Source organism: Malaclemys terrapin, chromosome 2, assembly GCF_027887155.1.
Source record: "Malaclemys terrapin pileata isolate rMalTer1 chromosome 2, rMalTer1.hap1, whole genome shotgun sequence".
Classification (NCBI taxonomy): Eukaryota; Metazoa; Chordata; order Testudines; family Emydidae; genus Malaclemys; species Malaclemys terrapin.
Genome location: NC_071506.1, coordinates 239,077,006 through 239,092,364, shown reverse-complemented (window position 1 = coordinate 239,092,364; position 15,359 = coordinate 239,077,006). Strand labels below are relative to the sequence as shown.

At 42.4% G+C, this 15,359-nt stretch overlaps 1 protein-coding gene across 3 annotated transcripts in view; it reads left to right on the top strand.

Moving 5' to 3' along the window:
• DYNC1I1 (dynein cytoplasmic 1 intermediate chain 1) overlaps positions 1-15,359 on the top strand; it is a 252,896-nt gene that overhangs the window by 197,975 nt on the left and 39,562 nt on the right. For 2 of the 3 annotated variants that reach the window (XM_054020390.1, XM_054020389.1), the window contains exons 12-14: positions 239-352; positions 3,546-3,679; positions 6,679-6,823. In XM_054020390.1, coding sequence (XP_053876365.1) covers positions 239-352; positions 3,546-3,679; positions 6,679-6,823 — 393 coding nt within the window. The remainder of the gene's footprint in view (positions 1-238; positions 353-3,545; positions 3,680-6,678; positions 6,824-15,359) is intronic. The other variant, XM_054020391.1, reaches the window with a different exon arrangement.

The window sequence follows — 15,359 nt, the reverse complement described above, 5'->3', positions numbered from 1 at the left end:
GTTGTTTTACGATGGAGTAAAATGAATCTTTGAACTTCCACCACCATAATGTGCCTTTAAAGTTCCAACCAAAAGCAAATTAAATTCCTTTCTGGCAAGTAGATGAGCGCTGTATTATGCTGGCAGTATGTGACTGTTTAATCCTTTCTTAAATCAACATTTTTGACATTTGAAATTGAAATTTGGTTTTGAAAAGTGAGAATGCACTCTCTGATTCCTGGTGTTCATGTATTTTCAGCATCCCGTATACTGTGTAAATGTAGTTGGAACACAGAATGCGCACAATCTCATTACAGTTTCTACAGATGGCAAAATGTGCTCCTGGAGCCTGGATATGCTCTCAACACCACAGGTGGGTTTGTTTTCACCTACACAAGAAGAAAACATCATGGTTAAAGCAGATACCTGCTTAATGGAACATAGTTCCTAAAAGCCAAAACTTCATATCCTACACAAACTAAAACCAATGGATGCACTTGAAAGAATGCAGCTTGCTTCCAGCAGTCTTCTGTAAGAGCCAAAACCCATTTCCTTTACCACAAATCATGTAATTATTGTAATACGTTAATATGTAGATCAGTTTCAAGTGAAAATGAAATAATCCATTTTAAAGCACAGTAATTATAGAAGTCGCCTGTGGTACAAATTGCACTTACTCTAGATTGTTTAACAAATATGGACTAGATTGCACTGCTGCAGAACACACTCGACCCAGTTATATGTCTCCAAGATAGGGTATCCCAAAAGTAGGAAAGCTTAGCTTGTTCATGAATTCAGTAACCAAGGGAACAAACTATGCAAATCAAAAGTTTTAGAAATATTTCCCCCACCCCAGAATGTTTGTTGTTACTGGCTCCCCATCACACACTCACACACACATACACACACACAACTTTTTGTATTGGAAATGAAAGGAAATCCAGGAAATTTTTCCAAACCACTCGTGATTATAGTAATGGAAACTAAGCAACAAAACTGATGCTGAAAGAGACCTTTGGAGAAGCTTGTTTAAAACTGTTTGTAGTCCAATACATCCCTTTCTTCTGTTTACTGGGAAGAAGGATGTTTTATTACTGGGTTTCATTAAAATATGTGAGATACATCACCAGGTGGATGAGGTACTATCTTTTAATGGCCAACTTCTGTTGGTGAGAGAGACAAGCTTTCGAGCTTACACACAGCTCTTCTTCAGGTCAGGGAAACTAACTCAAAGCTCGTCTTTCTCACCAAGAGGAGTTGGTCCAATAAAAGATATTACCTCAACTTGTGTCTCTAATATCCCGGGACCCATATGGCTACAACAACACTGCGTTCATGAGATAGATCACGACAGTTGTATAAATAGCTAGTTTTCTTGTTTTAAAATAGCTAGTAGAAATTTCTCTGAAATGAACATTTATACTAGTTTCACCCCTGTGCAGATACATATGAGTTGTTTGGTTTTAATATTAGTTATTGACACAAAATGCATTAGCACAGCACAGTGCTACAGTTGTGACACAAGGGTTTGTGAATATCCCCATTCTGTAACCTCTCCACTTACATGGGATGTCCATGCATACTGCAGCTCCAGAATTGGGTTCCAACAACATGGTACATTCTACATTGAGTCAGAGATCCTATCCTGAACTTATGCTGCTGTTGCAAAGAAAAGCATGCGACTTGAAGTCAAGGTTCTACCCTCAGCTTGGAATTTCATGGCTTTTGCTGATTTGTCTCACAGTCTTAAACCTTCTAGAAATATGGAGCCAGATTTTCAAAGGGTACATCTACACTACAGCGGGGAGTCGATTTAAGATACGCAAATTCAGCTACGTGAATAGCGTAGCTGAATTCGACGTATCGCAGCCGACTTACCCCGTTGTGAGGACGGCGGCAAAATCGACTTCTGCGGCTTTCTGTCGGCGGCGCTTACTACCACCTCCGCTGGTGGAGTTAGAGCGCCGATTTGGGGATTGATTGTCGCGTCCCGATGGGACGCGATAAATCGATCCCCGAGAGGTCAATTTCTACCCACCGATTCAGGTGGGTAGTATAGACCTAGCCAAAGAAGCATTGGTGTGTCTGGCCACCGGGTGACAGTTGTACATATGGGGGCCAGAGGCTGCTCCAATACACACCAGCGCACCAAGCGTGTGCCTGGGGCAGCAAGCCGCGGGGTGCGGACTGCTGGTTGCTGTGAGGGCAGCAGTCAGGCTGCCTTCAGCAGCATGCCTGCGGGAGGTCTGCCGGCCCCGCGGTTTCGGCGGCAGGTACGTCGAAGGCGTGGGACCAACGGACCTCCCACAAGCATGCCGCCGAATCCGCATTACCAGTGGACCTCCCACAGGCATGCCACCAAAGGCTGCCTGACTGCCGTGCTTGGGGTGGCAAAATACATAGAGCCACCCCTGATGGGGGCAGATCCTCAGATGATGTCAATTATCATCGTTCCGTTAAAGTGAGAGCTCCATGTAGACACCAGCTGAGGATCTGCCCTCTGAAGATTTGCACCCACACAAGCATATGCATATTTGCTCCATATTGTTATATCTATGAATTTGTTAGTTTTTGTTTTGGCTCTTTTAACAGAGGCAAATGTTTTTCATGGGAGGATATATTCCAGCTAGTAAAGAATACCATAGAGCTGATTCTGCAGCCTTTACTCCCATCAGACTTCAGTAAGATTTCTCCTGCAAGGGAAGGCTACAGGATTGGGCCCTAAAAGACCAGTGACTTAGGAATTTTGAAAAGGGAAAAAATACCAGGCTAAATAGCTATAAATGAAAATTGCTAAATCCATCATCTGCATTGTGGATTCTTGAGTTACACAATTTAAGCTTCAAAAGCAAGTGGTTTTGAGTTATATATGTGCAAAAAATAATCCGCTTAAACTATATGCTAATAAAATAGAGTATCCACGCTCATGTTACTTCAAAACATGGACACAGCTTATTTGGTTTGAAGTGTGGTGAGGGAAAGTGAAAGAAAATATGCTCACATGCTTGCAACTTGACAATAGAACCCAGAGTGAATGTTTATGGTTGCTACAGCAACCCCTTGAAAAATGCTGTTTAAAATGGCAATGGTGACATGACCCGAACTTTCTAAATCGGTTCTACTGAGGTACAAATGGCATAGTTTGGTAAGTGTGCGGAGTGTATCTGATATTACTTGTGTTTCTCGGTAAACAATTGATTTCAAGAATGTTTGTAAATAGAAGGGTATTGTATGTTTTATTAGAGCCTGGAGCTGACAAGTGAAGCCATTAAGTATTATCTTTAGTTTCTGCACCATTAGTTTTTAAATTCTCACCTGTCATCTCTGTCTGACTTAAAAAGATGTAGCACAGACTGATGAATTCTAGCCGCTTTGGAACCTGGGATATGCAGCCATGTGAATGGCAGTATCAAGCATCATGATTGGTGACATTATGGTGGCTTCTTGTAATGCCCTATGCAAAATCAACACGTCATTTAGCCAAATGATTTTTTTTTCTGTGACACATTTAGAAAACAATTAGTGAAAAACAAAAACAAAAAAATAACTCTGGCCTGTTTTGGTAGGAGAGCATGGAGCTGTCCTACAATAAATCCAAGCCGGTGGCAGTTACAGGAATGGCTTTCCCAACAGGAGACGTCAACAACTTTGTGGTTGGCAGCGAGGAGGGTACCGTCTACACAGCTTGTCGTCATGGAAGGTGATTTTCAGTACTGCTTACTTGCAGCATATCCTGTTTCTGTCTCTAGGGGGTGAGGCGGATGCTAGGGTGTTATGGAGAACAATCAGCCTCTTGGGTTGGTCCATTATTATCAGCACTGTTCGGGTTCTGTAGTTTTACACCATTACCGATTGTGTCGTTTTAGGGTATTCAGATCTAAATTAATCACGAGAGTAGGATATAACGCGCCCTTCCGCCCCCCACACCTCACACAATGTTCATAACCCTTAGCTTCATCGTAGGTCTCCAGTCTGGAGAGTCAGCACACCTTGTTTGTTCAGTTACACCTCCAGATTCTTGTTAATAGCAGGTAGAGATATAGTCTGTTAAAGGGCAAAATTCTGACCTTGCTCCTCTGAGTCTAGGGGTGGGGACAGAAGAGGGCAGAATGGCAGCAGCCCGCAGAAGGGTCTCAGAGCTATTCTGCCTGCATAGGGCAGAATGGCTCCTGGAACGTTGAAACAGAACATTCAGCAGCACTCCTCACCAGTTCTTAAAGCAAAAGCATTGTGCATGTCTCCCACCTAGAGCCTCACATGTGCTGGGGGTCTGTACGCAACCCAAAGGTGGCTAACTGCTCCTCCTCAGCCTAGAACTTCCTTGCATGACATCTTCAGCCTGCCTTTTTCTTGCAGGTTACACTGGGGAGAAGCTTCCTACCGCATCTTCTCAGGAGTGCACCTGAGGACAAAATGTTGCCCAAAATGTATTGTTGTTGGTTAGGGGTTTGATCCTGCAACCTGTACTCCCATTGACTTCTATGGTAGTTTTGCCTCAGTAAGCAGCACAGGATCGGGCCATTAACGATCTTCATGGGAAAGTGAAGCTTTCTTAAGCACAGTGTAAAAACTGCCCATTAGAATGTTCTCTCGCATTATAGGGAATCTACCCAATGCACTGATCTTTCAAAGTATGAACTATGACTCCAAGTATTAGATCAGAGGAGAGCCTTGGTGCTATGTACACTCTAACAATGATCTCCTATTCTTCACCCAATGTGGTGAAGGTGTAAATCCTCTTCCATAATTTAAACGAGTTCTTTATTTTGCACCCTGTAAACTATTTCAGGATGCTGTTAGCAGCCAGAGGAATCTCCCCAGGGGCACTTCAAAGATCAGTTCCTCATGTTCATTAAAATGAGTCTCAGCCATCTTGTGTGCTTGTGTTAACTGCTAACACTTTCATTGCGCAGCGTTCTTGAGAGCCTCTTGTAAAGAACAAGCTCTTCAGCTTTCCGTCAGTGGGTTTACATTTTATTCAACACTTTGAAATGTATTGGGGTGATGTAGCTTCACATGTCCAAATTCTAGAATTCTAATGTCCAAATAATTTTTCTATAATTCTAATGTCCAAATAATTTTCCTTAATGTTGATGCGGTGTTTAAAGAATGGGCCCTCTGTTACATATTCATAATATTAAACAAATAGTCGTACATTTTAAAAAGATTATTTTCGCTTTTTTGCTGATAGTACAGCAACACTCAGTGTCTCTATCTAGGGGTTATAGTGATGGAGTGACTGATGGTTTGAATTAATCTTTGGCTGTCTGGATAAGTGAAAGCTGCCCAAGGTCATTTCTAATTTAGCACTTGTCATCTTTCAGATGTACCTGTCTTGTCCCCCACCAGAGGAGGAAAGTGTCAGCTGCTCTTGCTATTCTTGCTTCTTTACCATTTTTGCCTGTGTTCTATTGGGAATCATTCCCAAACTGCATTTTATTTTCATAGGTCCTCAATGCTCTCCAACACAGCATAGTGCAGAGGGGAGCAAAATTTTGGAGAAAGCTGCATCTAGGAAAAACAGCTATGCAAGTCACTCTCCCCACATCCCCAGAACCTAGCTATAAAATATCCATGCAGCCCATTAGCCGTGTGGAAAAAAGAAGGGAGGGCTGGAGAAAAGACCACAATAAGACTGGCGATAAATCAGCGCTTCCTCAGAGGTATTGTAGAATTCAACCACTGGCTGATAGCCAATGGCAGTGCAGCTACTGGTTCAGCCATGTTGCCATGGCTGATAGGGCTGTTTGAGGAGAGAGCCTGGAAAGGTTCCTTCTAATACAGTTCTTGGCCTTGGCCTCTGACTGCTCTGCATTTACTCTGGTCCTACTGAGAAAGGGTAAGACTGCATGGACTTTGCGGCTGTGTTAGAGCCGGTGATATTTTGAATGAGTTTGTTCCTTTTGTGGTGTATGTATCCATGTGACTGAAGGGGAGATGTTATTACTGTCTTTTCTTTGTATGGTGGGGCAGTGCGGTAAGTTGATTCGGGCTGGTTGTTAACAGAGTGAGTAACGCACTACGCGTACGCTCTCTAATGAAGATCTACATGTTTTCCTTCTTTATAGCCATTCTGGTCTTTCCTCATGTGATCTGCATTTCATGTAATAAAAATGGAGCTTGATAAGTTTATGAATGGGATTAGATAACGGAGTTGCCTCCGAGAGTGGGGGACTGGACATGATGACCCAGGAGATCCTTTCCAGTTCTATGTTCCTCTGAAATGGAAATCTTTTCTTTCAAACCAATACCTAGCCCATAGGACTTGACAACAAATCCTGTTTGCCTTAATCATATGAATAGTTTGAATCATATGAGTCAGCCCACCTTGTTTGTTCATGATAATTCCCATGATAATGGCTCACTCTGATTTATTTGGCTGTGTGAGTCTTCCTTTATTATTATTATTCATATTATTCTAAAGCACAGTATAGTTGATACTGTATATATAAGTGTCACGTATGGATGAATTCTGCAGAGTAAGGAAGTCTCAGTAAGTGGGGTTCTGGCCACCCCAGTGCATGAATTGTGCCCACAGCAGCACGTCCTTAGAGACAAAGCCCAAACAGAAAGATGCTGTTTTTTACAGATTGCATGGTAGTTTACTAGGGAAACAGTTAGACAAGAACTTGAAGATAAAGAAAAAAGCCTAGTATTCAAAAGTCCCTGAATGTTAGTGTGTGTATCTTCTTTCTGCAGTAAAGCAGGAATTGGTGAAATCTTTGAAGGCCACCAAGGACCTGTCACGGGGATCAATTGCCACATGGCAGTGGGCCCAATCGACTTTTCCCATCTTTTTGTCACATCATCATTTGACTGGACAGTCAAGTTGTGGACCACAAAGGTGAGAGATCTGGGAGGGGACTGGGTAGGCTTGCTTAGTACATTTAGATACCTTTTATAGGCAAATATTGCCCATTTTTGCAGCTTATAATCAAGGCCTAATCTATTCCAACAGATGGTTGAATCTGCTATTATTAATTAATCATTGTTTTCCCCTCACATACTTTCTTTTTCCCTGTTGCTCAAGTTACCTATCCAAATATTGCAAAAGAAGCACAGTATGAATTTGGGGAGTTGTTACATTAAAATATTATTCTCAGAAATACTTTGAATCTTAAGCTTTAAATGAGGGTGAAGAATCTGTCTCATATGAAGGGATAATTTAGCTAAGGTAATGCATGAGGACTCCATGGCTAAAATTCATCCCTAATATATCTGCCTCAGCTAAATTAATCCCAAGGTTTATGCCATCCTACATAGGCAGCATTTCCTTGCCTACACCTCTACACCATCCCCTGAGGTTGTGATGGCAAAAAGCCACACTAACCTCCTGTTTACTGAGGATCTATAAGGGACAGCACAGTCCAAAAAGTGGTGGCATTGTCTAAGAAGATGTTCACCCCATCTCCTTCCCAGCCTCTGCCAATGGGATGTACAGCAACCACACCCCCTAGCAGAATAGAGGGAGTCTATCTTCAAGAACACCATCTGCCTTCCCTTGAGCAAATCCCCCTGGGGGTCAAGAACTTCCAAGTTGGTGCCGAGAAATAAATGGCCCAGTTCCAGGTTCAGCGAATCTGGTTCAGTGAATGGAGTTGCACCTGTATAAACTCCCTCGTGTAATAATTAGCATAATATGCCATACATCTAAAAGTACTTGACAAAATATAACTTAGGGTTAGTCACCAGAACAGCATTAGGGAAATCACTGATGCTGGAGTAGATGACTTGAATAATACTTTCTATCTCTAACAAATATGATTCTCTGACAGAAGTTAAGTTGACATTTTCTGGCACTTACTAAAGAATTGTGCTTCTGCAAACGGAATCAGAATGTACTACTGATGTTTTTGACTTTGGTTACAGTTTGTGTTGTTTTGTATTACAGTTTACAAAGTGACCAACCCAGTACTCTGTATGCAGGACAAACTCCTAAGGTTAATAATATGCAAACAGTGCACCAAGATGTTGGCACAGAAGTAGAGTTTTTTCCTTCTGACTAGAGGAAGCCCTGAGGAGATTTAATGTAGTTATTATCAGCTGTAAAATCTATATACACTGTACATGTACATGTACAGGGATGTATTGTGTACAGACTTCACACAGAGAGATTATTTTGTGCAACAAAAATTGCCATACAGTTTGGTGAAACTAAGCAGATGCAAACCCCATCTTCAGTAGTATTGATTGTAGGATAGTATGGTGTAGGATAACCAAAGTGAGGGAAAAATATGAAGTTGATTAAATAGACCAGGCTACCTTCATTGTGGGAGCTGAATGAAAAACAAAATCTAAACAAGTGTAAATTAGGTTAATATTCTTGCTGATGAAATCATCTAAATTGTGTTATCATCATTCAATAGGTAGAGATTTGTTTTTCAAATGTCTGATTTTAATCTTGGCTGTGTCTTTAAGAATCGCTGATGTTGTTTGGCTCACATCTTGAGCTGCACCCAACAGGATTCCAATGTTGGAAACTGACCCAATCAGGAAGCATCTCAGAATGTTTTCCTCAAAGGCCTCATGGGTGGGAAATGATGGTACAGATGCATAGCAAATGTAACTACAAAACTGGCTAGAGGCAGGTCATGTGACAGCATTATGCTCTAAATAGAAATGGAGCTACCTCGATACTTGGCAGTTATTTGAATCCTCCTTATGCAAAGGCTTAATTATATGTTTGTTAAAATATATAATCTCAGGATCTGATCCAATGTCCATTGTGGACAACGGGAGTCTTTTCAATGACATCAGTGATCAGAGCTGCCACGTGTTGCACTGCTCCATGTCTGACATCTTACAGAAATTAACAACTTAATTTGTATGATTGTAAATAATTTGCATGTAACCCTAAACTTCATCTTATAGTCAACAGACCCTGTCAATGGGGATGAGATATGGAACTGCTCAAAACTTGGCAGCTGTAATGAGCATTCTGGCATGCGTCTGGGGGATTGGTGGGTGCCAGGGAGGTCTGGGGCTTGCTAGGTAATGGATAGAAGCTGTTTGAAGGGATAGCTGGGTGGGGATATCTGGTGGCTGGGTGGAAGGCTGGTGGGAGTGCCTGGAGTGGCTATCTGGAGGGAGGTAACTGGGGGCTTGGTGGAAATATGGGCAATTGGTATCTGGAGGTGGCTGGGTAGGGCTGATTGGTGAATGGGTGGGAATCTCAGTGGGTGTGTCTGGTGTCTACAGGTACCTGGGTAGAGGAGATAGCGGATCAATCACTAGGAGGAGTTGGATGGGGGGATAGATGGTGAATGGTGCTGCGGTAGCTGGGTGGGGGTGACTAATGGTTGGGTGGGAGCCTGGGTGGGGGTGTCCAGTGTCTATGGGTCTCTGGGTAGAGGGGATGGGGGATCACTAGGAGCTGGATGGGGGGATAGATGGTGAATGGTGCTGGGGTACCTGGGTGTGGGTGACTGATGGTTGGGTAGGAGCCTGAGTGGGGGTGTCCAGTGTCTCTGGATCAAGGGGATGGGGGATAACTGGGAGCTGAATAGGGGGATAGGTGGAAAATGCTGTCTGAGGATGTCTGGGGTGACTAGAGCTGGGGAAGGGTGGCTAGGGAAGTCTGGACTCCATGTTGGACTCTCACCTTCTGCCCCAGCCACTTCTGCTTGGTTTTGCTGCTGCCTCCTCTTCCCAGCTGCCTCTTCCCCACTGAGATCCAATAAGGGGAGTAGCCAGGGAGGAGCCAGAAAGACCACCCAGAGGGCTGCTCAGCAGTTGCTACAGTTGCCCCAGTGGCTGGTAGCCACAACTACAGAGATCCTGAAGCTCAACTGAAAGCGTGACATCTCTGCGAGGCTGCACTGTGGGGTACCAAATACGTGAGAGATGCATGATATCATGTGAGATGCATGATATTTGGCAGCCCGGTGAGTGGGTGTTGAATTTGTCCATAAGGGCCTGATTCATCAGTGGCTTTAATGAAATTATACCAGGGATGAATAGGACGTTTTATCTCAGGTAGCTATCTTATATAACACTTTACAAATAAAACCACAGTATTCTAGAATACTGGTCTAAAACTCCAATAGCACAATTGGAGAGTATTTTGGACATAGAAAATAACAATACTGATAGTGGTCCACAGTCCAACATCCCCATACAAAAATCCAATGCTAAAATGTTTGAATCAAATCCTGCTGAATACAATAATTTAACAAAGAATTAAATTCATATCTGTAATAGGTGACTTTTTCACAGATCAGGAGAGGGCTCCCATGGTAGACAGCTAGCTTTTTTATAGCAGCTACCTTTTAAAACTTTAATCTGCTCGGGAATCCAGCCAGACTGAGACACGAGACCTGTGCAGAAATGCCAATCTATACTTCCTTTTCCTTCTCATTTGACCAGTGCAATATTTTGTTTGCATATCATTTGGTTAATTCTCTTGTTTGTGGTTAGTACAATATTCTTCAGCGAGGGTTTAAGGTTTTTTTAATCACACTGCTCCCATTAAAAGCCTGATCCAAACCCATTGAAAAGTCATTGGAAAAGCATCTATTGACTTCAGTGGCCTTTGGTTCATCCCTTCAAATAGTTTGATTGTCTACTAATAAATCAGTGGGTTAATTTTAATTAAGTGCTGATGATGCTTTACGATGGTTTACTCAACGTTGCTTTTGCCCTTTGCTCCTTATTTGTCAGATCACTCTTTTTCAGCATCCAAAGGCTTAGAGTTTGTTTGTTCATACAGATGCTGTCTTCTTAATCCCATGCATATTATTCTCCTTGGTCCTGAAATTCAATTCTTTTATTTTTAAAGCTTCAGAGTCACTGTCCACTTGCAAAGCAAAACATGAAACCTGTGTGTTTCTATTGTCTATTGACATTGTGCAGCATCCTGGGGTGCTTATGGGAAAGGCACTTGGGTAGTGCGAGTTTGACTGATAGACTGAAATCACCGACTCCCTTAAAACAATCTGGCGTGACATTTTATAATCTGCTCTAACACACTCTTCCGTCCACTGAAAGGCAGAGTTCAGACAAATAACTGAGAATGACATCCTCAACTGGCTGAGAAATGAGGACTCTGTGGGTATCAGTGATAAAATGTTCAAGTAGTCACACATCAGATTATTCAATAATTATATCACATTTTTAATGCTTCTGTAAGCACCCAGAGAAATATCGTAGCAGGAATAAATGTCTTTTATTACGGTAGTGACAGAACCAGAACAAGGGGGGTGGGGCGATAAAAAATAATGTACACTCCTGGCTCTTTGACATCAGTGGCACCATGAGACTCCCAGTGAAGTGAATGGAAGGTTTGCCATTGATGCATGAGAGCATGCCATGTCCTGTGAGATCCCAGGATCCAGAACAGTCCAAAGGGATGTGCCAGTGGGAAAAGCTCTGCTGAGCCTTGTCCTTAATTAGATATTGTCTGGGAGTGCCTTGAAGATATAAAGTGCTTTGGAAAGGCTAAGCGTAATTGGTTAATTAATTAATTAATGCTCCTGTTGATTAGATAATTAATAAATGCTGTGTTGTTAAATAATGCAATATAAGTATCATTAGTATTCTCACTGTAATTGCTGTGCAGAGTGGGGGTTATGTCATGAGAAGAAAGCAGGACTGGATTTCTTGGGGCTTATCAGTACAGCGCATTATTCTGCCATAAGGAGACTTTAGCTGCAGACTGGAGGAAGTTTTCTGTGCTTGCTGCTGGAGGGAGATTGTATAGGCTGGAAGGAGACCTGTATTTTGACTTCCCTTTCCAGTGTCACCCATCTCTCCCAGTTCTTACCCTTCAACTCTGCTAGAAGCATGGGGAAGCTGCTTATGGTTGGTACACTGTTCTCCACTTGTGTCTTTGTCTAACAGATGACCAGAAGGGGTAGTTGAGTAGAAGAGAGGTTGTATGTGTTAGAGCACTCTCCTAATCCATACTTGTGTCCCCGCCTTTGCCTTATGTTTAATCAGAATGGCAAATGCTGATAGGGGTATGATTCTCGCTTTGTGTGAGAGAGGGCCTGGGTTCATATTCTGAACGAGCCCAGTCATTAGAGTTTTGGTTTAGTTGGGGATTGGTCCTGCTTTGATCAGGGGGTTGGACTAGATGACCTCCTGAGGTCCCTTCCAATCCTGACATTCTGTGATTCTATGATAATTAGACTGAGAGAAGATGTGGAGTTGACTGGCCATCAGGATCACTCTCACACTGCTGGCAGGGAATGGTGGAGCTGGCCAGAAGTTGTCCCTCTAGTCATTTACTCCTCCCTTTTGTTTCCCTATTCAGTTTTGTCTTCCTTCTTTTGCACCATTTGCAGCCTCTTCTTTCCAGTCCCCGCTTCATTCCTTGTATTACCTCTTCCTTCCAATTCCCTTTGCTTGCCTGTTATCCCCTTGTTCTCCTGAGCTGCTCCAATCCAGTCTATTGTGCTGGGCTGGTATGCTTAATTTTAAACAGTGGAACAGACTTATACATTTCAGTTTGGGCTCTACATGCAAAAACTGCACAATGGACTGTGGATCAGATGCACAGCAAGGTCTGGGCAGTTATTGGAAGACAGTGGCAGTTGGTGGGAGATTAGGGGAGGCACATGGCAGTTGTGGAGGAAAGCTGCTGAGGTGGGATATTTTTGCTTCAGGCAGGAGTCTTGGTAGCCAGATGTTGGTGCAGTTTACACTTTGTAAGTGGCTATCGGGGGAACAGCAAAGCAACCAACAGGGGATTTACTTTCTTACAACTTCCTACAGCCTCCCTTTGGTTGCTTTTCCCCTCCTTCCACATCTTGGTGCAAATGACACCAACCTGTACTTTCACACCATCTTCCCAGCCTGTAACTTGAATCAACACTTACATCAGTTTTGAATTTGGCCTGGAGACTGAACAGCTGTCTCATACCAAGAGGCAGTCCTCTCCTGGAAGCACATCAATAGGACAATGTGAAAAAGTTTGCATTGCTGCTGCTGCCTGTGTCCTGCCAAGAATGAATCTGAATAGTAATAATAATAAAAAAAGATGACAATACAACCCGCACAGTAGAGCAAACGTACTCAGATGGAAATTGCTGTAGCAGAATAAATCAGAAAAATTGAATTATTATGTGAGTTAGTCAATAAGAAAACAATTTATTCATAAAATATCCATATTTTTTAAGTTTACTAGTACACCAATTTTTAATAGTTTTAATTTTTCCTTTTCTAAATAATCAAGTGATTATTGGACAAGGATCTAGAAATCTGATTAGCTGACATTGATTTGATCTAGTATAATACCAGTTAAACTAACTGAAGTCAGTGTCAGCTCCTTAGATTTCTTATCGACTAACTCACATTTACTGATACAAATACAGAAAAAAGTAAATAGCATTTGTGATAAAAGTACAATAAACTTAACAAAACCATTGGAACAACGTATCCGCCATCACTGGGAATTTTAAAATCAAGATTGGATGTTTTTCTAAAAGACACACTCTAGTTCAAACAGGTGTTAATTCAGGAAGTCCTATGGCCTGTGTTCCGCAGAAGGTCAGACTGGATGATCACAATGGTCCTTTCTAGCCATATAATCTATGAATCTATGAAAACAATTGTACTTGACATTCTATTAAGCAAAAAGACTACTTTTGTCAGTCAAACAGAATACCAGGTTGGTACTAATGGTACAGTATGTAGAACTTACTCCACTGCATCAATTTTGTGCTTTTTTATTTTAATTTCTAATAATTTCCTAGACCATAAATTGTCTGGAACTGAATAGTCTGCTTTAATAATTAACATCTCACTGTCCCCGGAATGTGCCTTCCCACCAAAGCTATTGCTTGGAGCTACCGGAACTCACACAGCAGGTAAGCACACCAGCCTTTCAGCTCTGGAAACTCTGGTTCAGGCCTCTGTAGCATTAGGTAGGAACATTGAAACTGAGTCCTGTCCTTAGAGGACATTTGTCCATATCACAAAACCACAACAGTTTGTAATTTCTGTTCTAGAGGTGCCCTGGACAGATCTTTAATTTAAAACAGGAAAAGCAATTAATTCAGCGGGGGCCCTGGAGGTCCAGACAAAGTTGCATTGGTAGAGCTGTGTGAGAAACCCATCTGATTACTTATGCTATTACTGGCACTAACTCACATCCTTAGGGACTAATCCTGAAATCTTCACTCATGCATTGACCCATTAGGGTCAATAAACGTCATCTTCAGCCCCAATAGATTGCTTTGCAAAGCTCAGGTGTTGCAAAGATTCCTTGAAAATGGCCAAGGTGGCCTGCTGAGGATTCCTCTTTCAAAGGGAAATCCCTGGGATGTGAAAAGATATCATAGTGGGCTCTATACTGCCTCTATTTATTAGCCCTCAGCACAAGGAGTTGTGCTGGGGAAGGAGGTGTGGCTGGAGCACATTGTGTGTCAGCAAGCCATGACTACCAGTATGGCTCTTGAGGGCGATCGCAGGCAGCTGTACGTTATAGCCCAGGGCGTGCTCTAACTTGCGCCTGGAACCATTCATCCCCTGACAGATCCATGGACTGAGGAAATGCAGAGGTGTTATAAAGACACCTTTGCCCCCCCTCCTTGGGCCTACATTGAGTGCCCCTGGGCCCAACATGAGGATTAGGGCCAGTGGAACTATTTGGGTGAGTGAGGGTTGCATGCTCGGGTCTGTAATCCATAACTTTTACTAATCATAAAAAAAATCTTTATTGTGGAGTATATCTCTCAGCAGAAAGAGGGGTGGGGTGAGACAGGTCTACATTTTAACCTTTTCCCAGTATATAATGTCAGTTAGGAGGGTGACATTTTTTTACATCATTTCTATGCCAGGAAAAGCCTTAGTGTAGACACAAGAACAAAAGCACTCTTGCCAGTATAAACTGTGTCTCCACTAGAAGGTTTTACTGGTATAACTATGCTGGTACAGCTATTCTGTCAACCTTATAGACCAGGCCTAAGTGACCTGAATCCACTGAAACGTTGATGCTCCCCACAAAATGTTGCTTCCTTTTTTCTTGCACATACTCCTTTCAGCCCTCTTGGATTCCGTGAACTTACATACCCCCCAAAAACTTTGTCCCATTCTCTCTCTGAATGGACTCCTTGACTATCCTCCAGTCTCCCACAGATTACAGTGGAGTTGTGTCCACTTAACCCAGTGGCAAATTTGACCTTATTTTTTCATGGATGGACAGCTACATCACATCCCCTAGATTGCCAGCTGAGATCCAGTGGCACTAAGAATCCTTCCTTAATCTGCCCGTAAGAAGTATATTTCTATTTAAGACTTCATCTCTTTAACAGAAGTAATTAAAATTGCTAATCACTGCATATGCTCATTGGATCAGATTATAGATTAAAACAAAGGGTGATAATGTTATCATGCTGGATTTCATGGAAATGTTCTGTTTGCCATGTGAGTTCAGGAAT